The sequence below is a fragment of the Dreissena polymorpha genome, chromosome 7 (genome assembly GCF_020536995.1).
Source record: "Dreissena polymorpha isolate Duluth1 chromosome 7, UMN_Dpol_1.0, whole genome shotgun sequence".
In the NCBI taxonomy this organism is placed as follows: domain Eukaryota; kingdom Metazoa; phylum Mollusca; class Bivalvia; order Myida; family Dreissenidae; genus Dreissena; species Dreissena polymorpha.
In genome coordinates, this window is record NC_068361.1 from 5,853,570 (window position 1) to 5,881,226 (window position 27,657).

The following is a 27,657-nucleotide window of genomic DNA, read 5'->3' on the forward strand; positions in this document are numbered from 1 at the left end:
ATACTATAGCAAAAAGAATGCCAAACAGCCTTGAACTCATATACATTGGGTTTGACAAGTATGAAATCAGTGTACAATCTGAAATGGATTTTCACGTTGCATTAAGATACATGGAAGTGCAACAAACCATATCATTGATTGTATAACTAAACAAAATGTAAAATTTACACATAATGTTCAATATATGATACTATAAATACAAATTCAAATTTTAATAGTTTTGATTTATATACGATTTATTATAAATCATAATCCGTGCTCATTTAACATTATAAATTACAAGAATTTACTCTGTTTGTGTAAATGTATTAAATCTATTCTTTGCAACAATTAATCTCCATCAATATACAAGTAAATCATTATTATATGAATTCAAAATATTTTAAAATGTCATCTTACCTTACAGAAGCTTAGTTTATGGGCCTTTTGGAAGATAATACGAGCTTTTAATACGATACGATAAAACAACTATCGCGAGAAATAACTCTATTTAGACATTGCGATATATTTATTCGTGCAAACAGTGCACTGTTTTGCTTAATGAGTTTTACTGATATAAATGGAGCCAATTTCAAAGAACACAATATTATATGAAGGGAACAATAATTCTTGTTACTCTGCTTGAAGAAAACAAATGCTTGATCGTAGTGTTGACCCCTCTTGTTTACTGATCGTTGTTCCTCTATATTCGTAGTCGCTATAATAGCAGAGAGTCGCGCACAGCTCTGGATTGGTAAAAGGCCCGCTATTATTCTGGACAGTCATAATACGGAAGTCCACAATGTCCTCGAAGCATCCGATGTAGTGGGAAGCTGTAAGGGCACACTGACAAGTAATAATACAAGAAACATGAGCAACGTACCTCTTATCTGTTTTGTTCCTCAATACATGTACCTATGAGGTAGAAATGATGAATATATTATTGAACTCTGAACTTCTTATTTTGGGGAAAATATTAAAGAATACTATAATATATGTGTGAGTACAGTTCATACATGATATTGTAATTGCATCGATGTTGTATTTCAACCATGCGTTATTAAATTAATATAGAATCTTTAAGCATGTTTTCCTGCTTGAAAACCCCCAGACCTTTTCATACGGAAAACGATAAGGCTTTCAAATGTTTTCGACTGTCATGTCATGTGCATGCCTTAAAACAACTAGTTGTGGCCCATCTGTTTATAATACAGGTAAAAACTTCAATCCATAAACAAAATCATCAAAACCCGAAAGACCGCCTTTAATATTGTGATCGTTTAGATTAAAATTTCACTTTTGGGTAGCTTTTAACAGATAAAAAATAACTGAGTATTTACACACCCGAAATGACCTTTAAACCTGAACAAAAATAAAATCGAATTGCATGTGAAGAGCCTTATGAATTTTGACCTGTTGACCTCAAATATTGGTCCCCTATCGTCCCAAATAATCACCATGACAACTTTTAGAACGGATCTACGTTTCCTTCTCCATCAAGGAAGTAAGGAGAAGCCAGATGACAGACAAAACATCAAGTCGGAAAACAAATTTGAGTTGTTACAAAGAGTTGCTGCCTCTTGAGGGGAATCGGCGTAATACAATTTGTATCCAGGGTGATCCGGGTTGTGGTAAAACGACGTTTTTAACAAAACTGGTTGTTGATTGGTGTAAAGCCCATTCAAAAAAAAGTGACAGCATTAAGAACAATATCACGACAATGGTCACTACCAGCAAGGAGACGTCAAAACAAACACTTTTCAGCGATCTTGACTGTACACAACTTGTTTGTTTTGGTCATTACGTGATTACAGTAGAACCATATGTGAAGTCAGCAAGATGGTCGAGAATGCCATAAAAAGAAACAAACTAGCTGGGATTTGAGCGTCTGAGAACATAAATGTATAGTTCAGACAGACACTGCAGACAAATGGTACAACCCCGAAATATCCTTTCCTCCGCCATGCGACTCTACTTGCAAGTGCCGTAAAGACCGAGGCATGCCACTATATTTTCAGCGAAACATTATAACCGTACGACAACGGAAACTTGCCAACCGCAGCATGAGCGATACTTTGACGCGTATGTTCAAAATTTCCGTCGTTACGAACTACTTAACCTTGGTGGAAAATGCATTCATGTTTTAGCTGGGGACAGGATATTGAAATAGGAACAACGAAACAAATGTATTGATTTCTTTCAAAACGGAGACGCGCATTGCAAAATATCGTTGTAGCATTAGCTATTTATGTGCAGTTAGTTCATTAGTTTTACGTTTGACGATTGATGGAAGATTCACTGTGTGCTATATACATTAATATGCTTGATATGAAGATTGCCAGGGGATTGAAAAAAAATTCAAGTTGAAGACTTTGACACTAAAGACATTTGTCTAAGAAAAATAAATAACCCATTTGGAACATAAAAAACCGAGTACCTGCAGGTTAATGGGTCGCCGGTTCGCTCTGCAAGTGCGTTTGCGTTTAAAACACTCCTCGAATCTAGTGAACAATCGTCGCTAGTCTTTGTGGAAAATACAATCACAAAGCACATGACGATAACAACACGTGATTACTAACTTCAGACAGGAATTATCACAAAGAAAAAAATGTGTGCCATATCCTCAGACTAGACTGATATTTTATGAAGATGTTGAACGGCATTGATATGACACAATGTGAATTCAAACAATAAAACAGGATTATTTATTACGATCAAATATTGATTTCCTGGAACACCATTTTATCCAGGTGACAGTAATCCAACAGGTTGCCACAGATTCAAGACGAAAATAACACTGATCATCAGAGAGCGACTATACACTAAGGACGTTGAGAAAATTGAAAATTGAGTCGTAATTAAAAATTGATAAAATCGTACATAGTTATAAACGCGAAAAAATGAATAATTGTGATTTGTATTCTTTTTTTAAATGTGTGCCAAAGCACAAGGCGCTAATATAAATCATTAAATTATTGAATAAGTTTTAAGAAATGCAAAAACTTTAAACAAGACTGAGCTTTCACTTAACTGTTCAATTATTATCATGAATTTATTCAATTGCCCTTTCTAAAAACAAACTTGAAAAACATAACCAAAAATGGATCCACTTCGTCAGATATTTTGCAACCAATACAACTTAGATAACCTCTTTGAATACATATGTGCCCATAGTATCAATAATAGTATGTTTTATTTTTTTATTTTTTATTTTTTTTTATATTTTTAAAAAAAAACGTCAACCAAAAGTATATCCCAATTAATAATTAAAAACTTTTAATTATGCTCTGAACATGTTTAAAAATGTTGTTATTTTTTTCAAGAACCGTCTAAACCGTGTATTGTGTGTGTGTGTGTGTGTGTGTGTGTGTGTGTGTGTGTGTGTGTGTGTGTGTGTGTGTGTGTGTGTGTGCGGTGTGTGTGTGTGTGTGTGTGTGTGTGTGTGTGTGTGTGTGTGTGTGTGTGTGTGTGTGTGTGTGTGTGTGTGTGTGTGTGTGTGTGTGTGTGTGTGTGTGTGTGTGTGTGTGTGTGTGTGTGTGTGTGTGTGTGTGTGTGTGTGTGTGTGTGTGTGTGTGTGTGTGTGTGTGTGTGTGTGTGTGTGTGTGTGTGTGTGTGTGTGTGTGTGTGTGTGTGTGTGTGTGTGTGTGTGTGTGTGTGTGTATGTGTGCGTGTGTGTGTGTGCGTGTGTGTGTTTTGTATAACTTTGACAAACATATGTTGTATATGTAACAACTTTAATGAATGAATACAATGTAGTATATGTCTATATACTTATGTACAACTCGAAAATAATCCTGAATGAATATGCCTTTTATGTTGTATGTTTTTATGTATGAACATGTAACTGGTATCAATGTAAATAACATATATGGAAAAATAAATGAGAAAAAAATGAATTTATTCAACTCCATGCCGTATATATAACTTGAAAACGAGTGAAACCTTTATTGTTTACGAGTTCGTGTTTGCTCTCTGGTGGTGTACATCTCACGGAACGCGGATTTATTCTAGATCACTCGTTCTGCGAGAGTTTTTTTAAACGCAACCGACACATATTTCCACACAGTATTTTTCATATATTCTATTTCCAGTTTTAAAGTCACCTACAGTGGGGTTAGGGATTTTGTTCCGGGATTAATCTCTTTAGAATCCCTACAAATAACCCTCATTTTTAGGAATTAATCCTTTTCACCGCTTTTCATCTGAATACAACCTTTTCCAGCGTTTTTTAAGGATTAATTCATCTCTTGATGGGATTAATCTCTACGCTTGCGCTAACTTAAAGAGATAACCACGTGTTTTATTCATTAATTTGATTTAGAAATATATGAGCATGTGGACACAAAATTGATGTCCATAAGTTGGAAGTGTGTTCTCGTGTAGATTAGCAGTAATGACCCGACTGCAACATATATACGATATTATCATTCTTTATTTAACTTTTGATGTTATTTGATTTATAAATCCTCTTTACCACAAAAGCAATTTTGCTTAAGTAAATTATAAAACTGAATCATTTAAAAATATACTGTTATATTTTGTTACACCGACCAAATTGAATCTTAATAATTTGAATTATTTTCTACATCCGATGAATAATCTGTTTTATAATACTGTTTGCTTATGATATTTTTTTTGGAACACATTATTTGTGTAAATTTAATTTGATGAAGGAAAATTGTTATGTTTCTGCTACTATTAGAGCTCAATTAGACATCCCCTAGTTAGTTTTCGCAGAAACAAAACAATAACAACAGATGTTATATTTCGCAAGAATATTTGCATCACCTCATTTCCGTACATTTGACACATCTCTTACTTAAAATTCAATTGTTGACGAGTTATATTGCCGGCCGAGAACTTTAAAAATGCTCCTTATAATGTTAGCGTGCAAGAGCTATAAGGTGTCTACTTCATGATAAGTAACAGGACTGACGTCTTGCACTGTTCGTGTTTATTGCCTCTTTTATGACTCGAACATTTACATGTAATGTGTGTTGCTAACTTGCATTTTTTACGTGTGCATATAAAGAAGTGCAATGCACTAAGCTTAAGACAAATATACATGTGGGTACACGTGCAACAGGCTACTTTTTGTAAAACAACAGCTTAGAATCAGTATGTTAATTGCATATGAAATACTACACTCATGTTCATCGATCGCATCTTAATTGCGTTGTCTCTCTGGTTCTGGAAGCACGCGCTATGTCGTTGTTATTAGCAAAATGTATTAAATGCTCTCCTCTTTAATCGTGGTTATGTACAGATATATACAAGTAAAGTATGGTGTTCAGTGATGCAAAAGTCCCAAATCATAACATCAAATGTAGTGTCCGTGGCTAACTAAAAATACGTGCTATGTTTTGTTTTTGGTTGTGTGAAGCGTCATATCGTCTCTGTTAATGGATACAATGGATAGGAAGTGGGTGGAGAGTGATAGCCTAGTAACTCTCTTGTTCAACAATAGGGCTTGTGGTCACTTTTCTTAGAGAGATATCTCAAGTAGTCTGGGTCAGAACATTATATCATTTTGCAATCCAGAGATTCAAAACTAATTTTTTTTTAATGTTGACAGGATAAATAGCAACACAATTAACTTTTGAAAGATACCGACAAGTATTTTTGGCTTCGTTTCGGCGAGTATATTTGTCGTTATGTCGTATTGTCATGTTGTAATATGATAGAAATATGCCATCATATAGAATAGGACATATGTTCACTTGATTACCTGTTACCCAGAATTTCGTGTTAACAACGCATTCAATGTATAATCTGTACATAGATATAAGCTCTAATATAAACGATTACATTATTTAACCATTTATATTATTCATGTAGCTGTATCGAGGAATGGTAAATAAAGTTGATATTGCGTATGCACTTAGTAAAACTCAGTAAATGCACAGCTGGTTATAAAACAGGCGTTGCCGGTGTCAGAGAAGACATGACACCTTAAATCAACCTCTCTATATAACCTTATATCAACATTAACGTAAGTTTTAAACACCCAGATCAAGTATTTATTGTACAAAGAAAAAAAGTTGTTTATAGTAAATTCCAGACAGATATGTAAGCATAAGCATATATGAAGTATAGTTAAGCTTTTGACTAAATGGGGCAAGTCCATTAATGTGACTAAAAGATGTCATTTATATATATGTATTTCTTTACCAGCATTGTATAACATTAAACATAACCGAACATAATTGGAATAATCAAGAATTGTTTTGCCGTCATCAGGATGCGAACGTAAATCCTTAGGGAGCAAATGTAAAGCGCTACTGCTTAACCATGCAGACCTTTAATGTACTTAGAATTGTTAGTGTCACACTCTTACATTTACAATTTTCAATGAAAATGATTATCCACAAACATGTGTAGAGTGTAGAACATCACTGATAGATACACTGTATATAGGAAGTCATAACTATACAAGTATATAATAGAGAACCATACAAGATGATATGAAGTCAATTGGAAATGAATTGCATTTGTACAGATTGTACTCACATAAATGATGGGTACACATTGAAGAGTGTTCGTGATCATTCAGCAATCTATATAGTTTTGCATATGCGATATTTGTAAACACGTGTGCAGTGGACGCGTTTCACTCGAGCTTTCGGAATGATACACTAGACTTACGTGAGAAGATGTTTATAATCTTTTAGAAGGTGATCCAACATTGTGTAGTAAAACTTGTGTCGTTAACCAGCCTCAAGCCTGAAGCTCATTAAAACATGTTATTAATGGTTTGAATACAAGTTGCAAACACTATAAAATGAAGTTTTCAATTTCAAGATTAATCTCACACAGAATTTACCAGTTATATGCATTATGTATGACCAAAGTCACTTGTTTTCATTGGCCTTTCTAACCGTGAATATCTGATCATCTTCAAGTATATACTGACCAACATCACGGGATATAATATTTTTTTCCAACTGTCTAATGATTGCACTCGGTTATTTTGCAATATAATGATTTAACCTGAACAACGATATACAAAATGTGTCCATTGACTATTAATAATTCCTGTATACATGTCCTGGTGTTAAAACGAAGGTCTGTTATCTCCGATACATGTAACACAAATTTGATTGCGACCCAGGCTAAATTGTTAAATAATTTTCATTATCTAGTGTACTGTGGTTACTACAAGTATGGAGCGTCCGTAGGTCGGATATCTTCATAGCTCATAGATAAATGTGGTTTGACGTAAGAAGATAAAGCTGTACTTTGACAGTCTTTAGCGATTACTACTTTCGATTTGCGAACACTTCGACGGACATTGTATCTTAAGTTGAAATTTAAACACTAAAACATCTTTGTTTAATAATTTTGATTAAAATAGTTGATCTAAATTGTCTACGGGATTACTTGCATAGAAAACGTAAGTATTTGATCACAATTATAATTATGTGTTAACTAAAATATTTAAATTACGTTGAAATGCTAAAGGGGGCGGAAACTAAAACCATATCACAAGGGAGACTGCCTACTCAATCACCGTGTATTTTAATGTTCCATTGTTGTTGTTTGTCATTTAATGTGAATTAATCAAAAAAATGTCGGTGTTTCAATGTTATTAAAGGATTATTGTTCGGCGTAAACGACTCAGATTAATTTAAATTCTTTTAAGATGTTCTTTGCTGTAATTATAAAACCGAGCTTTTAATTGTATATATAAAATGGCGCATATTTGTGTCCATGCAAACTGACAATAAATTATAAATATAAACCAATTACCATTTACAATTTCAAAGGGACTTTACGGTATACGGATTATATTATTGATTTCACAAGTCTTCAAAATTTAGTACATCAACAGACACACTGTCCACCTTCTGACATAACTGCAACCAATTTGTATAGTTTGTCATCATGATATGAACATTGCATTCATGTACATTTTGTATGTTATTGGATATATTCAACCAGGCTCTTAATTATATCGCTCATTGCGTCATTGTCGACCTGAAATAGCCCACAAGTCCCCCGGGGCTAACTAGAAGCCGAGTCACGTCAACCTGGGTTGACCTCAAACCGACGCCTGTCATCCCCGGATGACTAGAATCGGCTTCATGTCACCCCAGGGTGACACAAATCGGCTTCTAGTCACCACTGGCCGACAAGAATCGGCTTCTAGTCATCCGTGTATTTTTTTTTTATCAAACGGTTACGCATCACTTTTCGATGTCGTAAAAAAAACGCGCGCGCGTTCGACAAGAAGCCTGCTTATTCCGGAAACAACAACAACAAAATGTAAATAATAATAGAAAACAAGAGAATTTTACAATGATATAGTATGTGTGATAAAATTTAAAAATAAAAATAAAAAGATCTGAGATAAAATGCATTTAATTCTGGTTTACGACATCTGACTCCCGCAATTTATTCGTTTAGTGTTTTTTTTTACATTTAGCTCTACTTTCGTGTTTGTAGTATTTTTACACAATTTTCCTCCCAATGAACAACCAAATCATATATTTTTTGTTGAAAAAGTAAAAAATTTTCAGAGGGAGATTTTATGCTGATTTCAAAGGTGACTAGAATCGGCTTGAAGTCATCCCCGGGTGACAAACATCGGCGTCATGTCACCCTAGGTTCGCTACAATCGGCTTCATGTCACCCGGGGATGACTAGCGTCGGCTTCTAGTCACCCCGGGTGACTTGTGGGCCATTTCAGGTCCACAATTACCCATTGAGCATTATTATCCTGTAAAATATATCAACAATATTCCAAATAGTGGCTGATACGTATCTCCGGAACAATTTACGTTACAATATCAAAGTTACCATCGGACTTTTGATTTTAATATCACTTTAAGCAAGTTGTCTATTATTTAATAACATATTTTTGTTATCAAAAATACTGTTTATACATAAAAGAAGTAACCTATTACATCTTAATATTATTTACTTATCATTATTTAACACATCAATGAATATTATAACCAATATGTTGACTTAGAAAATGTAGATTAATGATTGTGTGCAGTAACTTCCGATCTCTATATTTACTAGAGTCTAAAATAAAACGCTACATATGTGTTCTGGATCTTTATCAACATATACGGACAAATACCTTTAATTATTACCAGCCTTTAAGCATGTCCTCTGTTGTACTATGTAAAAAGATGGATAATGACCCCCAAAGAACAAGTTTTACCACGTTTTGTGATTAATTTAAAATTGGTTTAACTTAGTGGACATTATACAAACATACAGTTTCATATACAGTATACATTAGGTGAACTTTATTTGGTAAACCAGATTCGCATAAATTTCTTTAAGAATTTAATACAAACATATATTCTGCACATTTAAATGACACCATAGGCAAAGTTTGGTTACTCAATTTGAATTTTCTTTTAAATGAAAGGCATTTTACTATAAGGCATGATGCATATTTGCTTAATAGACCGCTTAAAGCTGTTCCAAATTTTATATTTTCATCGTCATATGTTTATGTTATTTATCAAGATCCCTTAGGAGCACGTAAGAAAGTTTATTCTAAAATCATCATTAATTTTTGGCGAACAAACATGGTATCGAATACCTAAACTTAAATATGCATAATTAAAATGAAAAGAATACTTAACATTCAACTCTTTTTACAATCTTTGTCTTATTGATTAAAGCAAATAAATCACCTTAACTTTTCGCATCATCTATAATTTCACGAAAACTTAAAAATAAAGAAAAAAGTATTTCCTGATTACATGGTATTCAAATTACAAAGCTGTAATCTTCGCGTTATCATTTAAATATGAATATTACCTTTAACATAACAATATATTAGCCAGAGGGAATAAGGCCATACAATCGGTGGTAATTGAGGACAGATACACTATCATATCAGCCATAGAGGCTGGTGCGTGTAAACTGAAAGAACAGGTCATAAAAGGAACATAACACATAGAATGTGGCGTAATGGAAGGAAGTGACACTATCATTTCTGCAATAGAGGCAGTTTCGGGGGAACTGACTGGACACGTCATAACAGGGACAGGGCACATAGAATCGGTCGTAATGGAAGGAAGTGACACTATCATTTCTGTAATAGAGGTAGGTGCGGGGGAACTGAAAGAAAACGTCATAAGAGGAACAGAGCACATAGAATCGGTCGTAATGGACGGAAGTGACACTATAATTTCTGCAATAGAGGCTTGTGCGGGGGAACTGACAGAACAGGTCATACGAGGGACGATGCACATTGAATCGGCTGTAATAGAAGGAAGTTAAACTGTCATATCTGCAATAGAGGCAGGTGCGGGGGAACTGAAAGAACATGTCATAAGAGGGACAGGGCACATTGAGTCGGCCGTAATGAAAGGAAGTGATACTACCATATCTGCAATAGAGGCAGGTGCGGGGGCAATGAACGAACATGTCATAAGAGGGAAAGGGCACATTAAATCGGCTGTAATGGACGGAAGTGACGTTATCACTGGATTGGTTGAGGCAAGTACGAGGGAGATTTCATCTCAAGTAGACGTGGCAAAAAGGGAAATCAGAAAGCTCAAGACAAATATATTGACGAAGATAACGATTTGCAATGCAAAAGTAAGAAAGCATTCATTTATACACATGAAATATAATTTCCACTTCAAACTGTTAAAACTGTCGTAGGAACGTTTTGTGTATAGTTTTTTTTTATTTAAACTGCATTTTCATAGGTTATATATTGCAGTTAAACCACATTTTATTTTACAATGTTGATATTGGTAAACAAATTGTGCATGAATACGTTTTGCATTCCATAGTGCTAAAAGGCATAGCAAAACAGAATGATTTATGAATTATAGAAAGGGATAACAAAAATGATGGAAAGAAAATATATATCAATACAGAATCAGCAATCGTTACTTATAGGCCAGTAGTTTAAATCGCTAGATGGATTAATGTCTGCAAAACTCGCATTGACAAAAGGACCAAGGGCCCTATAGCGCTCTATTGAGGCCTAATGCACCTAAACGTGTCTCATAAGCTGAATTTCAGAATAATAAAAGTACTTTATGAAAATTATATATTTATAAAATATGCCCATTGTTATGCCCCCCCCCCCCCAAAAAAAAAAAGAAGAGTGGGTATAGTGTTAGCAGGATGTCGGTCGGTCGGTCTGTCGGTCGGTCTGTTGGTAGACCAGCTCGTTTCGAATCAATAACTCGTCAAAGGATTGACCGATTGGATTGATATTTTAAATGTGCATTGGCCTTGGATAGTAGGTCACTTCTATTGAAATTGGGATCACTATGTCTGAGGCCAAGGTCACTGTCCCATAAGTGTGAAAATCGTTTCCGAGCAATAACTCTTCCATAAATTAACAGTTTGGCTTGATGTTTTACACGTGAATTGAACTGGACAGTAGAGGATCACTCTTAACATTGGGGTCACTATGTCAAAATTCAAGGTCACTGTCACAATAAGAGTGAAAAGCGTTTCCGATCAAAAACTCGTCAACGAATGTGCTGATTTGCTTGATACTTCACTCGTGCATTGACCTTGGGCAGTAGTTGACCACTATTAAAATTATGGATAACTAGGTCAACAATCAATGTCAGTGTCACAATAAATGTGAAAATAATTTCCGAGCAATAACTCGTCAACGAATTGACCGTTTGCTTTGTTACTTCACAAGTGCATTGGCATTGAACAGTAGATGACACCTATTGAAATGGTGGTCACTAGTTTTAAGGGAAGGGGGCTTGTGTTTCCGACCGTGGAACTCTTGTTAATTTAGATTTCGACTTAGATATCATTAGAACAAATGTTCTTCTTTTTATTAAGATTTGACTTTAAATGACGTCAGGAGTTCTAACAAGATTTTTGACATGTAGAATTAGTTTTTTATCCTTAATGACCCAGTTTCAACCTCAGCAAAAATATCATTATTGCAAATGTTCTTATAATACTTAATGCTGATAGGAATAACATGTAACATCAGAAGATAAGTCCCAATGATATCTCGGCATAACTCGAAAGTGGATTAATTGAGGTTTTTAATAAGGTCACTTGATTAATTTAAAGCAAAGCGTGTAACCAATCTAGAATACACATGTTGTTCCAATATTTATGAAACTTTGTCAAAACATTTGTTTTCAATATCTTTGCCAAGTGTAAAAAATGGTTTCAGTCTGTTAAACTAGATTTTGGCCTGGAGACGGAAAATGATTACTTATATGGCTTTAGAGAAACCTTTTTACATTCTAGAAATCACATTGTGCTTCCGTTGTCAAAAAAATTGGCAAAATTTTGTACCTCAGCTAAATTAACAAAAATGGTTTCCGGTCATTGAAAAACATGACCTGACAGTTTTCCTTATAAGTTTTTTTTTAACCATCATCATCATCATCATAAGCAGCGGCAGCAGCAGCATTAACAGCATCCTCATCATCATCAGCATCATCATCATAATCATCATCATCATCATCATCACCATCATCACCATCATCATCATCATCATCATCATCATCATCATCATCATCATCATCATCATCATCATCATCATCATCATCATCATCATCATTTTTATTATTTTAATCATCATTATTATCATGCTCATCTTTTATCCAGTTTTAACAATATTTCTTTTTGGGGCGTGTTCAACGGCAGGGTGAGGATGACGAGAACTTTAAGGATCTGAGCAAATTACTTGAATTTAAAAAAAGACGATGTATCAGGGACTGTGATTTGTTTTGTAGTTTATATGTATTTAGTTGAATGTATAAACGCTCACCATACTATAAACGGTCGAAAGTCAGTCAACCGTCAACAACAACATCATCATCCTCATCAGTATCATCATCGTCATCATAATAATCATCTTCATCATCATCATCACCATCATCATCAATATTATTAGTTTAAACCTATTAATTTTAGCTCGACTGCATCGAAAGCCTCAGGCTTATTAAAACGCTTTCGAATCCGTTTCTGGCGCCTAGAACCAGGACTTGTTGTCTTTGGGGGAGATCTAAAGAACGCTCCCACAATGGAGATCGAACCCATGACCCCCCCGGTTGCTATGCTGACACCATATCCATTACACCACAGCGACCTCATGAATTGTTATCATCGTACCGATTGACTGCAAATATTTTATAATTACATAAATTACTGATTATCTAATAATACCATAAATTATTCAGTTGTAAGAAATCGCTCGCAAATTGACGCTATCGCTATTAAAATGTGTATGAGATTAAAATATTCATATTTAAACTATGCGAGGGCAATTATTCGATAACGGAAGATCGCATAAGGTTTATGGGGTTATTTTGAAATTCGATGATTAGATCTAGCTATAATTATAATTAGAAAACAAACAATTAGACAGCTATTGTTCAACTTGAAGTAATATGTACATTAAATGAAAGCACGAGGTATATTGCTTTTGAGGTCACCTTGTCCAAGGTAACAGTAACGGGCTTATGACGGGACAGTAATTTCCGTTAGTTAACTAGATAACGATTTCAACCACACTCATGTTAATAATTATTATATTGGTTAAAATTAAGGAAATTGAATTTGAGGTTGCCATGTCAGGGCACATATTGATGTCTGGCTTTCCCGTCAGTGCGAATACACGTTTTTAATATTTAATTATATTGGTGTATTCCAAATTACTTTTTGCTCGATAAACATATATGTGTAATAATTTGCTTAGCATACTGATAAGTAACTCAAAAATAAGTCAAATATTTCAATAATAAACTGTTTATAGTTTTGCGTTGACGTTTTATCATGTCTTGCTGCTTTTATGCCACACTTATAATCGTCAAAACGTTTCCGAAGCCTGTTATTGTATATCACAATTACTCTATTCTTGCAGAAATTCAGTCGTGGTTAATCGAACAGTACCGGGCAATGTGTGTTGTACCAGTGTTGATGCTGGATCCTGACATAGATGTACCTTTAGAAAAGATCTACGTTGCCCCGTCTATCACGGAACTATGGAGAGGCCAGGCGACGGACAAAACATCAAGGGGGAAACAGATTGTTTGAGTTGTTACAAAGATTTGCTGCATCGTGACGGTAATCATGTTAATACAATTTATATCCAAGGAAATCCGGGTTGTGGTAAAACGACGTTTTCAACAAAGATCGTTCTTGATTGGCGTGAAGCCCATTCTGAAACTATTGCCAGTGCTAAGAAAGAAATCACGAAAAGTGCCAGTACCAGCGAGGGGACGTCAAAACCAACACATTTCGGAGATCTTGACACGCTGCGAGAGTACACCTTTCTGTTCTTTGTGTCGTTACGTGATTACAGCGGATCCATGTGTAACTTCAGCAAGATGGTCGAGGACGCAATACAGAGAAACAAACTATCTTGGAATGATAGTTTCTGGCAACGTAAATGTATTGTTCTTACAGACGCTGCAAACGAATGGCACCATCCCGAAATAATCTTTCCACCGCCATTTTACTCAGAGTGCAATTGCCTTAAAGATCGAAGTATGCCTCTGTATTTGCAGCGAACAAATATTACCAACATTATAACCGCACGACCATGGAAACTTGCCAATCTAAGCATGAGCAATACTTTGACGCGTATGTTCGAAATCTCCGGCGTAATAAATCACAAAACCTTAGCGGAAAATGTTATTAATGTTTTAGCTGAGATGGAAGGTATTTCTAAGAATGATATACAATGTAAATGTATTGATTTCCTTGACAAAGTAATGTCACAAAACTTGCATCATCTCATCACAGTTCCAGCTGTTTGTGTGCAGTTAGCTCATCAGTTTTACGTTGGACGATTGATGGAAGGTTCACTGTGAGCTATATACATTAATATGCTAGATACGCATATTGCCAAGGGTTTGCAAAAACTTCAAATTGAAGAATTTGACACTGAAGCAATTTGTTTTGAGGAAATAACAAAAACATTTGGAACAGAAACAACTGAGTATCTGCGGGCTAATGGGTCGCTGGTTCTCACTGCAAGTGCGCTTGCGTTTAAAACACTTACAGACTCAAGTAAAGAAACGTCGATAGTATTTGCGGAAAAAACCATCACAAAGCACATGACAAAAACACAACTTGGTTACTTACTTCAGATAGGGATTATCACAAAGAAAAAATCTTTGGCGCTTAGCCCGCGAAAGAATGTTCCATACATGTTCGTACATAAAACTATTCAGGAGTTTCTAGCATCGTTGTATATTGCAATGCATCAGACGGACATTGAAGACATCACGAACGCCATTAAGTCGGTGTATTGTGATGCTGATTCTATACTGGACATGGGTCAGTTATTTATCTTCACGTGTGTAATGTGTGCTGCTGAAAGAATGTCAAAGCACATCATGGATGTCATAACATGCGACATGGAAAGCAAGCTGCATTCTATTTCAGACCCGACGATAGATCGATTTTCCACGCATTATTTTGCACAAAGAATTGTATTGCATGGCTTTATTGAAAGCGTGGCAAATAAACAGCCTTGCTTACAACTGAAACTCAGTCATTTAGTACTTTATGTTGGAAATAAGAACGAAAACGATGCTTTACATACGTTAATAGATATGAACAAATCAAACATCGTTAGCATTGACACAAAATATATTTTCTTGCTTCAACAAGAATCATCATATTGTGTACAGGAAATTATTTCGCAATCAAGAGATACATTGTCGTATCTGCGGCTTGAAACCGCGGGTCAATTAGACCTACAGGGTCTAAGACTCAAGTACTTATCATGCGGAGGACGTTCCAATATAAGTAATTTAGACTGCACCTGTATGCACACGTGTGAAATAAATGTTTTAACACGTTTATCAGAGAATTGTTTCTTACAACCGATGTCCGTCACAGGTAAAAACATTAAAATCCTAAAGCTTGGGGCTGTTCAATCAATTGATCTTCTCCGCGACGCACTTCCAAACCTGGGAAATTTACACACGCTAATATTACACAGTACAAATTTTCCGAACACAAATTTGTACTACTTTTCTGAATCTATCCGAAGGGTAGTTTATATGAACGTTGTAGTTTCCGCTCAAGATGTGAAGTCGATGGTGGAATGGTCAAAGTCACGGGGCGCGTGTGTGTGTTGCGAATTGATGGAATGTTTAACATCTGCCAATAATTGGATGGATATAAGTCACTGGATGACACAGCAGGACGGCATTGAAATAACGCAATTTGATTTCATAGCAAGCTTAAAAGAGATCATTATTTCTTTGAGCATCAAGTTATCAAAGTGACAATACTCAAACAAGTTGTCACACATTCAAGACGAAAAGATCACTGTTCATCAGAGAGCGATATAACACTAAGTACGTTGACAAAAATGAAAAACTTCATAAGATTCATAATCCGAAATTGATAAAATTATACAGAGTTATAAACGCGAAAGAAATTGAGTTTTACCTTTCCTTTTTTGTTCTTTAATTGTTTTGACGACGGGCAATTCGGTAATATAAATTATAAAATGATTGACACAAGCTATGCAAAAGTAGCAACAGATATACTCGTTTGGTCTTTGGTAACATCTGGAATATTGTGATCTCATCTTGTATGGAACAGCTCAATGCGAAATAAACAAAATGCATCGAATCCAAAACATGCGTGCCAAATTCGTACTCGGCCAACATAAATATGACAGTTCAAAAGATGCTTTGTATAGACTACACTGGCTACCAGTAAAAGCCAGGATATTATTCAAATTTCTGACCTTTCAAATATAATTGTTATGTTGGTCACGCGCCAAAATACCTTACAGAAATTGTAACAGAAAAAGTACCAGCACGTTACCTACAATCTACAGTCTCGTATGACGGATGTGATGATGTTAAACGCACACAGAGATAAACCTTCATGGACAGGAGTTTCGGAGATGTCGGTCCGAAACTGTGGAATGAACTACCATCAAACATCCGGACTTCTGTCTCAATATATATTTTTAAAAGGAATTTGAAAACATTTCTCTTCAGAGACGTTTCAACCTGGCCCCGTGTTCACAAAGCAAATTGAAATCGATTTTCAATGTCAAGTGACATTGATTTTCAATTTTTGTCATCGGATCTCAAACTTGGTGTTCACAAAGAAAATCGATGTCAAATGACATCCAAAATCGATTTTCAAATTGCAATCAATGACACTGAAATTGAAATTGATATTGGGCATTGTCAAATTGAAAATTGATGACAATCACCATGGTAAGAAAACAATATGGCCGACATTGAAAGACGTCTTCGTCGCGCTCGATACATAAATGAATTGTTTCCAATGGATAGGAGAGTTTTCCGTGATCGAACGAACCCATTGGAAACATTGTCCCCGATGGAAATTCGTGAACGGTACCGGTTTTTCCCGGAAACTATTCTGTTTCTTGTCAATATGCTGAATTTGGAGAGGGCTACTGAACGTTCTTGTCCTCTTCCGCCGCTCATTTCAACTCTAGCGGCATTGCATTTCCTTGCAACTGGCACACACCACATTGTGACGGCCGGGCTGCATGGAATTTCACGGTCCAGTGTATCTAGAGCGGTCAAGCAATTCACGGACAGCGTGTGTCGACATCTAAATGACTTTGTTTTCTTCCCAAATATCGAAAATGTGCAACGGACGGTGCAAAAACAGTTTTATAATATCGCTGGTGCGTATTAGCTCTCAATATAATTTAATCGGACAATTTAATGATTTTTGATTGGTTGTCAAGTAAACAAATAAGGGGAGTTAAATGTTTCTTAGTCGAATCGGGCACAATTCAAAACGTTGTATTAGTACTGTATGCTAGATTTATACGTCTTGAAATAACATACGTGTATGATAAGTATACGTGTTTGATAAGTATAATAAACATAACTGTTTATTAATGATTGTTATTTTTGGGAACACATATATTGACATGAAAGACAGAAGATTGAACTTGTAACTTGTGAAAAAAATTGCGGAAACTTTGTTTGTAGTATACTCAAATTAATATAAAATTAGGCTAACAATGTTATTGTCTTTAAAGGTTTCCCCCAAGTGGTTGGTGTGGTTGATGGCACACATATCCGTATTCAAGCGCCTAGCGCAAACGAAGACGATTATGTGAACATAAAGGGATTTCACTCCCTTAATGTACAGGTAAAACAATAAGTGAAATAAAGTCCATGAACATTTCCTCAACTTGTATTTTTTAGAATATATATGTTTAAAGGTTGTCTGTACACAGTGAAAATTGCAAAACGAAACTGGTGACAATTGGATGTTCTGTTGTTTACTTGTATTATTGTGATATCAGACAAAATGATATTGTGCAGTATGGATTTTATTAAGATATGTGGTTTCTATTTGCTCTATAGATGATTTGTGATGCCACTTTTTGGTTTGTTGACGTAGTCGCAAAGTGGCCTGGGAGCGTTCACGATTCAAGGATCTTTCGTGAAAGCGCTATACGTCAGCGATTTGAAAGAGGTATAATGACAATTACATGAAGACTACCCAGTATTATGATTTTATTAATTCATTGCACAAATTTATTTAAGCACAGAATTATTACCGGTACATCAAAATTAACAAGCACAATTTTATTTTATTGAAGCGTTTCCATCTTTTCAAGTAGGTTTGATCACCAGCCATATACATAAATTATCTATCCATCCATCCATCCATCCATCCATCCATCCATCCATCCATCCATCCATCCATCCATCCATCCATCCATCCATCCATCCATCCATCCATCCATCCATCCATCCATCCATCCATCCATCCATCCATCCATCCATCCATCCATCCATATATCTGTCAAGTCTGGATTTATTATATATAAAAGCTTTTAAAACGATCACATGTATTATTATCACATCACATTTGACAAACGAAAGCAACTTAAAACATCACTTTTTTACGCAATGACACAATTGAATTAGCGTCTCATCAGCCCAATAAATAATTCATACTAACAACAAAAATTGAACTTCATTGAAATCACATCATTCCAAATGATCACAGTAACCAATATCACAATAATTTAAATGTAATATAAACAACAACATATTACATCAGTAACGTTATAACTATGTCATAAACTTGCATGCATTAAACAATACACTGCTTGATATCGTTGTTTGACATTACAGTGCTGCAAAATGATCATTCTTTTTTTATTATAACAGGTGAAATCGACGGTCTTCTGCTTGGTGACTCTGGCTATGGATGCAAGAGGTATCTTATGACACCATATCAAAACACCGACAGTCCTTGTAAGGTATAGTTATTAAATGGATTTTTAAAACAATGTAACATATATTCAAAATTAAATTTTGTTAACCTTAGATTAAACAAAAAAAATAAACAAGACCTGTGTTTGTGAAACACAATGCCCCCAACTGCGCGTTGAGCCGCATGGCAGCTATTTAAAAAAACCAATCACCTGTGACCTTGAAGAATGACCTTGACCTTTCACCACTCAAAATGTGCAGCTCCATGAGATACACGTGCATGCCAAATATCAAGTTGCTGTCTTCAATATTGTAAAAGTTATGACCAAAAAATATGCAGAGCAGTTCAAACAATAATAGATATGAATCTATATCTCATCTAGTACAAATATGACCTGATCCTATTGGCTTAGAGCGGTCGCATGCCCATTGAGTATATTCCATACATCCCCAGTAATTTCCGTACTACATGTACGTAAGTAATGGAAAGTCGATTAAAATAATCCTTACACCGTTGGTAACTGACGGTGTATGGGATATATACCCTCAGTAATTTCATACCATACCAGAGCGAAGCTCGAGTATGGTATTAAATTACAGAGAGTATATATCACATAAACTGTCAGTTACTAACGGTGTAACTAATAATCCTATTAATTTCTTTTACCAGTATTTTAAATCTAAAATCATGGAAAATACACACAATGCCAAATTTCATAGCATAAGTATATAAATACTAATAATCATGTAAAGGTTTAATATTTACTTACAGGCATAAAGCAATGTCACCTAACTAGCATCAGTTCGTAACATTAAGTGGAATCCTTGCAATATTATTAGTATGTTGTTTCATTTACAGGAACGGTTTAACATATCCTTATGTCGAACAAGAGTGGTGATTGAGCAAGCTTTTGGCGTTCTCAAGCGTAGGTTTCCATGTCTACATTATGGACTTAGAGTAAAACCTGACAGAGCAGCCAAAATAACAGTCGCGTGTGTCATTCTTCATAACATTGGATTAGAGAGGCAAGACATGTTTTCACGAACATGTGAGGATGACACAGATTTGCCACAGGTTGTATATGAAGGAGATGGGTCTGGAAACAGTTACAGAGACCACATCGCAGAATCTTTCTTTTAAAAACATATAATAACAAGGGCTGTTTGTAATGATACTAGGCCTAAGCACTCTTTACTTATAATTCGGAAACCATATGATGGACGGACCGACCGACGGACCGACCGACATGTGCAAAACAATATACCCTCTCTTCTACAAAGGGGAGCATAAAAAATCATTAATGAAATTATCAGGTTTTGGATTCACCAACTTTTTTAAGTCTAAAATGTAAGACTCAAACTTAAGAAAAGAATCGAAAAACGTTTTACCTATGAATCTGATCACAAAACATTCACCGTCAATTTGAAGATAACTAAACAAAGATTCATTCACATAAACTAACAGAGTATTATATCAATAGCATAAAGATAAGAGAAGGATCACAGAGGCTGCATATCAAGAAAGACAAGTTAGAACAATAGAATAGGCATATCAACAGTATTATTCATTTAAACAGGTATATTGGAAACTAGAAATGTGTCCTAAAGGCTAAAGACAAATGCATTTTAAATATTTCACCGGACACAAATGTATCTTGAGTCAAACTTGTTTCAAGGGGCATATTGACTGCTAACAGACAAGTTAAATGGATATTATTTGCAACAAAAGCTACAAAGGACTGATCCATGCATGATATGTGAATTAAATGTATAAATAATGTAGGACACTAAAATATGAATAAGTGGAACACCAGCTGCCCATCAGTATAGCACTTTCATCATTTACCAAACTTGGTCCTTTATTTATGGTAAGTGGTGTTTCACTTATTCATATTTGAGTGTCACACATTATTTATACATTAAATTAATAAAACATGCATAAATCAGTCCTATGTAGCTGTTTCTGCAAATAATAGCTATTTAACTTGTCTATTAGCAGTCGATATGCCCTTAGAAACATGTTAAGTTTAAGATTCAAACAAAAGAAGGCCTTGATCCATTGCAGACTTTATATTTGAGTTTAACAATTCTTTTTTTAAAGTAAAAAGTTGTCTTTCTTGCTCTGCAGCCTCTGTGATCAACTTAATTCTAAGATCATGTAGCTGTTTTCCTTGCTGTTGCCTCTGCAACAGCAGGTCCAACTCAGCCTGTGCACGTCTTGTTTCCAGCTCAAGTAGCTCTTCTTCATAGCATCTGTTTCTCTTTCTCTTTTTCAACGATTCTGGAAGTTAATTATATATTGACATATTCAAATTGTGCTTAAGAAATTAAATACTTTCTTCATTTAATCCATATTTACATGCATGTTTTTGTAACTGATTTATGCCAGTTATGATTTGAACAATTTATATGCACAAAAGAAGTTTCATAGATTAGTGAAGTTAAAAATGACTCAGTTCTTAAAGTTTTAATTGTTATTTCAGTTATGTGCATGCTTTTTATCCTATTATCAGACGAAAAACAATAGAATATCAAGCGATCGTATAAATATAAGCTCTATGCTAATATCGACATTTTTATACCATGGTTTTCCGATAATATCAACATTTTTAGACCACGGTTTTCCATCTCTCTTGTTAGAACACTATATGTTTAAACGTGACGTCATAGCGAAAGATGACGCTTGAATTAAACAAGCAACTTGGAGCCAAATAAGAAAACCAGCACTATTTCTTTGAAATTCTGGCAATATGACTTTCATATATCATCTGCATACTCAAGTTAATAATAGTGTGATGTATAAGTATGCTTCCAGATTCAGAGGATGTCAAAAGATGATTTTTGGTCTCAAAAAATTGACATATCGAAATATACCTTTTGATGGTCTTGATGTTGAAGAAGTGGCTACATTCAAGGCAGTTGCAGGCTTTGATGTACACTCAGCAACAGTAAGTGTACACTTGGCTGAGGTTTCATCAGTGTCTGCCATCTCAGCAACATCAGCCACGCCTTCAATACAACAAATTATACCATCTAAGAATAAACAAGAAATGTGTCCATGACACAATGATGCACCACTAATTGGCACCGGTCACAACTTTAGACAGACAACCAGACATACAGATGTTACTTTTAATGCCCCTTCACCATTTTTCGAATCACAAACATCGCAAAATAAAACCAATTAACATTCCACAAATCATTATAGCCAGATATGTATATAATGGTTAAATATTAAACAAGACAAATATATTAAAGCAGAGCCATTGTGTATGGTTCATTGTTTAATGTTTCCAAAATAATCTGTAACGTATATTGCAGGTCAGTTGCAGTTCTACATATTCCATTCATATTCATTGCATGTTACAAATTTGAAAGAAAATGCAACAGTGAAAAATAAATTAAAAATATCATTATACATGCATAACAATCACCTGAATCAATGCCACCCGGAATGCCAATCAGCTGTGGCTTGTAGCGGATGCCATCTATGACCAGGTCTTCCACGGTGGTTAATACAGCTGGAGGCCCCCCTCCAGTTTCTTTTCTGTCAGACTCTTTTTTTTTGGCTGAAATTAAGCGAGGTACATTTATGAACCATTCTTTCAACTTAAATATCTTATACTGTAATCTTTGAAAAAATATTAAACAATCAACATTGATATTTGATGTACAATAATAATTGGCAGTGATTATTATTTAAAAAAACTCGGTAAGATTATAATACTGAACTATTGAATTGAACAGTTCAAAAATAGTATTAACTGAAAAATTAAGCTCTCAATACATATACCAATGTATTTTAAGAGCATACATCTTTATATTATAACAACTATTTTCTAAATATGTTGACAAAAATAAACACTGATTAAGGAATATGTAATATAGATTAGAGATTACTTGTTAACTATTCATGGGCCAAAGGAACTAACTTATGCTATTATAATTTTTTAATACTCAGAAATTTATTTTTATCATCAAAAATAAATTTAACTACATTTTGCCAAAGTATTAAAAATAATCAACAAGCATAAATATTGAGCGTGATTAAAGACCTAGCAAAATATTACTGGCGCGCAAAACACATGTAATGAGCTCATAATATTCAACAATTACATGAATCTTTTTTATTTTTGTGTGCATAAAAAACTTAATAAATTACATTTAATATTATACAGTTTTTACAAAGGGTGCAATAAAAGAAAACATTTCACTACATTACATTATGAGAACATGTCATTTTGTTTCATTTTTACATTCCATTAAGACTGGTACATACGAACATGATATAAATGCAAAGTGTAAGGTACCTCGACATTTCAACTGCGCATACATGTCTTTTATTTGACGCACTGTCCTAGAACATTGTGCGACACTGAAGCTGAAATGAAAGGTAATATAGTCATATTCTAAATGGAAGAGGACCATAATTGAAACATATTCATCGCTTAGGTTTTTCTACGTATGAAACGGGGCATAATTCTGTCAAAATGCCAGTCAGAGTTACGCAACTTTGCCTGCACAGTCCCCCTATGATAGTAAGTAAGTGTTGCAAGTATGAAAGCAATAGCTTTGTTACTTTAGGTATAAAGTGGACCTAAGCACAAAACTCAACCAAATTTTCAATTTTTTAAGTATAAAAAGGGCACATAATTCTTAATAAATGCTAAATACAGTTGTCTGCTCTTGTTTATAGGTTGGGGTCATGTTGATAAAGAAGTACACAAAATATAAAAGCAATATGTCAAAAGACATAGTCGAGCTAAAAATATATGACACATATAAAGACATGAATGTCTATAAAGGCACCCTAGCAAACATGATTTTGCTAGATCTTTCTTATTAATATTTTGTTCTGTCTTTGTTTTGATAAGAAAACATTAACATTTTGTAAAAAATAATCATTATCTATTAGAAACATGTTTTTATTTACAAAACAACAACAGTTTAGTATTGAAAATTTGTATTTAATTTTTTTTTTGTTTACACTGAGTAGCACTATTTCTGTCCAAATTCTCATTTTTTCTCGCACAGTGTATTCTATGCAATCAAATTAGTGAACAAAATATTTGAGATAGTCCTGCATTTAAACAGACAAATGAATCTACCTTTATATATAAATAAATAAGTAATTTCCATTTCCAATTAAATTGTATCCTATCATTTTGTTGTCATTTATCTCAAAACAGTAAAAAAAAAAGTTCAAATGGTCCTTTGTGGATAAGATGTTGCAAAGCTTAATTATATAGCCTAATTGTAAAAAGTATCTTTAAATTTTTGATTTTTTTTCATATAATTTTGTAAAGCAAAATTACATAACAGGTTGGTTCAGACCAGGGTAGGAATTACGACTTGCTCTTGGTTATAGGACTGTTTGGAAAGTATTTTAAGTTTAATCAAAAATATTTTGAGAATTTCAGATTGTAAAGCTTTTCTCTTGCAATGCATATACGTTTAAATCAGTCATGGTTTAAATAATTGATATTGTGCCATATCTCACACTTTGTGACTAATCATACTATGGTATTAATATTTAGATCTAATACTGAATAAAAACTACTATGTAGCCTCTTTTCATGATTTCATATAATCTTCTTATATAATTAGGGCGGACAGACCAAGGAAAAACATGCAAAGGGCGATCAGATTCTAGAACCTGTAAGGAATTATGGTGAACGGATCTGTTGATTAGGGCTCTGTAAGTGCTAATAATAGTGTTAGAATAGACTAAACAAGGCCGTCATTTTCAGAACGTACATTTAATCGTCACAAACACACAGACGCTTTATAGGCTAGATGCTACTAATACTAGTGATATTATTTGAGACAATTAAACATGCCTAGAACTTCAGTGACTTGAAGTTTTCACAAAAGATTTAAAAAACATAATTTTCAGTTGCAAACATGAAGCTGCCAAACATTTCCAGACATTGTTTTTGTTCATAGGTCACTGAAACATTATGAATATATATATATTAATGCCGAATTTTCTTACTTTCGGTTATACAGGCATTTGTTAGTTCTATCAAAACATATGAATGTTTTGTCTACAGCCTAACTGCACTAAGACTAATAGTATCGTCGACTCACCTAAATTCGCGACTAACCTAGATTCGCGGATTTTGTTTTCGTCACGTAACCGGTACCAATATTTGTTTCTGCTCATGCGTGATCATGGCGATATGCAAATGAATGTTTACTCGATTGGAACGATTGAAGATTTGTGAAAAATAATGCGTTTTAAACAAGTAAAAAGTGTGAATTAGAATCAATTAGCAAATATACCATATTTTCTTAACACCAATAATACCCGACCATCGAATTTCATAAATATTAAGTAAAAATCAGATATCACGATTTTTTTGTTGTCGTCTGCTGTTGTAGTAGCATTACCATATATGGAAATGTTACGCTTCGAAAACATGAGTAATTCCAACACATGATTTATTGTGTGTTTCTTAGACCATGCAAATTAAGCTAATTTATATTTATTTTTTGTTTTTTAAGGCCATCCCTAAGCATTGTCGCAAGAAGTATAGGCTTTATTCACCGACTTCCTTGATAAATGCTTACAGAGCTGTTAAGGAGAAGAATATGTCCGTTCTTAGAGCCTAAAAATTATACAGATTGTCTAACAATACTTTACGTCACAGGGTCTTTGAAAATTATCCACCCAGACACAGTTGTTATGTGAGCTGCTCCCAATTTCCATGCAATTTACCCTGTTCATATGTTAATATTTTATTGTTATTTCGTGTTTGACTTTTGTGTTAAGTGTTTCATTTGCACCAGAAACCAATTTAAACTGTTAAAAATAAGTAAGCTTGGCCTAATTACTCGACATTGCAATGAATTTTTGTATGACGTCATACCCGCGAATCAAGGGTAGTAAAACAAAATGGCTGACGCTTACACTTATGTCAACAATATTGACATTTAAGAGCTTTACAAACATTGTTTGGAAATCACAATGGAACAAATCAGCGAAGAATGAATTTATTTTAAAAGGTTAATGTTTGTTTTCGTTGGTTTTTATGCGTTATTATTTTAATATTGACATTTAATGTTAAGGTCGCGAATTTACGGTAATCGAGGATAAGTTGACATTTCAAAACAAACAAGTAAATTGCGACTCACCTATTGAAGGTATCAGCAACCTCTTGCCAGGTTTGTTCCCTTTTTTTGCCACCTAGTGTGGCACCTTTAAAGCGACAATATAACTCGTCGTACCGATCATTTATCAGTTGAACCACGAAGGTTTTTTCCGAAATAGACCAATGCACCTGAGCAGTCATTGTAGCTAAACTATCATTGCAGCAGACGTCAGCAAAAAACAACTTCCGCTTTACCGCTTACGTCCACAAAAGTCGAAAAAAATCGATGTCGTTAAAACCGATGTTGAACGACATCAATTTTAAATAGACGAGTTAACGCGTGACGTCACACGCACCTGCAAAGTTTAGACTCCGCCCACTGGTTGGCAAAAAGAGGTGGAATTCTTATAAGCGCATATAGAGAAGGTTGACATTATCATCGTTTTTATTGATACTCATGAACTGTATCAAATATAATTTTACTATGTATGTCTGAATAAAACATAAGCATGCGTGGAAATTCATTTTTGGAACGATTATATTGTTGTTATTATTTGTGTTTACTAAAAACGAGCTATGGAGTGGAACGTACACTATCTACGAGCTCGTTATGTGGTTACCACAAAAATCTCTACTAAACGCATCTTCACGTCCATTTTAGATACAAAATTTCAAAAATGGAAATTCTTTTAGAATAAATTAAATTTAATGAAAAAACACAAACAAGGATGAAAACAAACATCAAATAGATCGCTTTTTGTGCGCAACATATAGTAACTGATTTTAATCTTAATATATCTGTACAGACTTACCTTGTTACACAACAAATAAATTAATAAATCTCATTGTTTTATTTAATTGTGCACACCAATTTTGACACTATTATCTCGTTATGATCGGAGACTGCCCAGACAATTACACAGAAAACATGCCGGTGTCATAAACATAGTGACCAATACTTTAATTGGGTCCCTGCATAGACCACATGTGGCAGACTTTATGATACCTCCATGCCATTTCTTGGCATATTGAGCAGTCATATTGAGCAAGCCAAATATTAAAGCCAAAATACGTAACATTTGCTTTAATAAATAATTTAACATATTAAAAAAAGAAGATATTTGTCTGAAACGGATTAACAAGAACATGCGTATTTATATGTAAGCCAGTTTAATCACAATAATACAGTGCTTTATAACTTTAAATTTAAAATATTGTTCAATATTACTGCTACACAATTGATGTATTTACCGCGGGTACCGGCAAATGTAAACTCGTCAATTTAGTGTAAAGATTGTACGTTCTTGCATTGCACGTAACACCATCATGAAACCAAGCAATCACAATGGATAAACAATATTTGTGTAAAATAAATTAAATTAATATATATATTTATCATAAAATGCTAGATTGTTAAA

The 27,657-nt window shown here is 34.3% G+C and overlaps 2 protein-coding genes across 4 annotated transcripts; one reads left to right on the forward strand and one right to left on the reverse strand.

The window, feature by feature from the left end:
• Positions 1 to 7,105: 7,105 nt before the first annotated feature.
• LOC127836847 (putative nuclease HARBI1) lies at positions 7,106 to 20,860 on the forward strand. Of its 3 annotated transcripts, XM_052363468.1 has the most exons (6): positions 7,106 to 7,372; positions 13,817 to 17,590; positions 17,954 to 18,066; positions 18,285 to 18,396; positions 19,101 to 19,192; positions 20,005 to 20,860. In XM_052363468.1, the coding sequence occupies exons 2-6, from the start codon at positions 17,164 to 17,166 to the stop codon at positions 20,284 to 20,286; spliced, it is 1,026 nt and encodes a 341-aa protein (XP_052219428.1). In that variant the 5' UTR covers positions 7,106 to 7,372; positions 13,817 to 17,163; the 3' UTR covers positions 20,287 to 20,860. The 3 variants fall into 3 exon arrangements, with proteins under 3 accessions (XP_052219428.1, XP_052219427.1, XP_052219426.1); XM_052363467.1 differs by lacking the exons at positions 17,954 to 18,066; positions 18,285 to 18,396; positions 19,101 to 19,192; positions 20,005 to 20,860 and adding an exon at positions 9,785 to 10,548 and having other exon boundaries at positions 7,108 to 7,372; positions 13,817 to 17,155; XM_052363466.1 differs by lacking the exons at positions 17,954 to 18,066; positions 18,285 to 18,396; positions 19,101 to 19,192; positions 20,005 to 20,860 and having other exon boundaries at positions 7,109 to 7,372; positions 13,817 to 17,155.
• A 277-nt stretch (positions 20,861 to 21,137) lies between these two features.
• On the reverse strand, positions 21,138 to 26,459 carry LOC127836848 (uncharacterized). The gene is made up of 5 exons (XM_052363469.1): positions 26,283 to 26,459; positions 23,456 to 23,526; positions 22,580 to 22,714; positions 22,020 to 22,154; positions 21,138 to 21,426 (listed from the first exon to the last, which is right to left on the reverse strand). Exons 1-5 carry the CDS (start codon positions 26,438 to 26,440, stop codon positions 21,173 to 21,175), a joined length of 753 nt encoding a protein of 250 aa, XP_052219429.1. The 5' UTR covers positions 26,441 to 26,459; the 3' UTR covers positions 21,138 to 21,172.
• Positions 26,460 to 27,657: the final 1,198 nt, after the last annotated feature.